Source organism: Carlito syrichta, unplaced genomic scaffold, assembly GCF_000164805.1.
Source record: "Carlito syrichta isolate Samal-C Ts95f unplaced genomic scaffold, Tarsius_syrichta-2.0.1 Scaffold120618, whole genome shotgun sequence".
Lineage (NCBI taxonomy): Eukaryota > Metazoa > Chordata > Mammalia > Primates > Tarsiidae > Carlito > Carlito syrichta.
This window is the reverse complement of record NW_007064714.1, coordinates 11,014-12,767: the sequence shown is the minus strand read 5'-3', so window position 1 is coordinate 12,767 and position 1,754 is coordinate 11,014. Positions and strand designations below refer to the sequence as shown.

Genomic DNA, 1,754 nt, shown 5'->3' with positions numbered 1-1,754 from the left:
GGCCTCGGTGGTGCTGAACGTGGGCGGCGCCCGGTACTCGCTGTCCCGGGAGCTGCTGAAGGACTTCCCGCTGCGCCGCGTGAGCCGCCTGCACGGCTGCCGCTCCGAGCGCGACGTGCTGGAGGTGTGCGACGACTACGACCGCGAGCGCAACGAGTACTTCTTCGACCGGCACTCGGAGGCCTTCGGCTTCATCCTGCTCTACGTGCGCGGCCACGGCAAGCTGCGCTTCGCGCCGCGGATGTGCGAGCTCTCCTTCTACAACGAGATGATCTACTGGGGCCTGGAGGGCGCGCACCTGGAGTACTGTTGCCAGCGCCGCCTCGACGACCGCATGTCGGACACCTACACCTTCTACGCGGCCGATGATCCGGGCTTGCGGGGCCGCTACGAGGCGCGCCCCGGCGGGCCCGAGGCGGCCGCCTCCCGGCGCTGGCTGGAGCGCATGCGGCGCACCTTCTAGGAGCCCACGTCGTCGCTGGCCGCGCAGATCCTGGCCAGCGTGTCGGTGGTGTTCGTGATCGTGTCCATGGTGGTGCTCTGCGCCAGCACGCTGCCCGACTGGCGCGCCGCGGCCGCCGACAACCGCAGCCTGGATGACCGGAGCAGGTACTCCGCCGGCCCTGGGAGGGAGCCCTCCGGGTAGGACGCGCAGTACTTCTCTGCCCGTGGCGTCTGTCCGTCCCGTCCGTCCGTCCGTCCGTCCCGTCCCGTCTCCGTTCCGTCTGCCTCCGGGCGGCCGCGCCGGGCCGGGTGCGGGGCTCAGCGAGGCCCCGGGCGCGGCCTCCCCCCGGGCCGGGTGGGTCCCCCCTGCCGCCCCGATTTCCCGGGCACCGGCCGGGTCCGGCCCCGGCTCTAGACGCGCCCCTGGGGGACGGAATCCCCGGGCACGGGGCAGGGCGGGTGGCGAGAGGCGAACTTCCCAGCGTTGGAGTTTACTCTTGAGCCAGTGGCAACCTGCTAATTCGAGTTTTCCAAACTTTTATTGTGAGTATTCCCCGATTAAACCCGGAGCGAAGCGCAGCTTGAATTATTTGCCAGTTTTCGGTGGTGCTTGGAAAGATGGATTTTGGTCATGTGGAAATGTCTGCTGTTGGCTGCTCGCACATTCTATACACTGTGCCTCCAGCCTAGCGTGTTGCTGCAATGGAATTGTTATGTTATGAAGGAGGTTAATTTAACGATGGGCTCTGAACAATGGAGATCTGTGTCCTCTTCTCCCTCCCTTTCCGACAGAGAAGAGTTAGCAAAGCTCCTTGTCCACCGTTTGGTACGGAAGATTCACATTTTGACTCTCAGAGGTCTTCGTTATGGGGGGGGAATATCTTGGGAGAGGAGAAAAATCTAAACTACTAAATCCAGAAACAGTGTTTGGTAGTTAATGAGTTTTGTTTTGTTTTTTTTTTTTCATTTTACTGGGATAAATGGAAAATATTTCAGTCTTTCCTAAGATCCTGGTACCTTTCAGTGGTGATAGCACTTTGCTGTTTTTAGTACAAGTGAACATATTTGGTGGGAGGAATAAGTAGACTCCAGGGAGACAGCCTTTGGATACAAGATCCAAATTGTATTTTATTTTGTCTGTTTAATACTGTTTTCAGATCCCCCCCCCATTTGCTTTTAAATTCAAGGTTGCACCCTGTGATCTTTTCCTGGGAGACATGTGCATGTCACGGGTGGTGCTGTGTGTCTTGATTCTGCTTTGGATTACTTCTCCATCATGTTCTTCCTATAGAGAGTAAAGATTTTTATAT

At 58.2% G+C, this 1,754-nt stretch overlaps 1 protein-coding gene across 1 annotated transcript; it reads left to right on the top strand.

The window, feature by feature from the left end:
• Positions 1-4: 4 nt before the first annotated feature.
• Positions 5-646, top strand: LOC103249518 (potassium voltage-gated channel subfamily G member 3-like; the record flags this gene model as incomplete). Its single annotated transcript, XM_008048148.1, is given in 1 exon segment — positions 5-646. A coding segment is annotated over 1 exon segment (642 nt), but the record flags the coding sequence as incomplete, so codon positions are not given.
• Between the last annotated feature and the right edge of the window lie 1,108 nt (positions 647-1,754).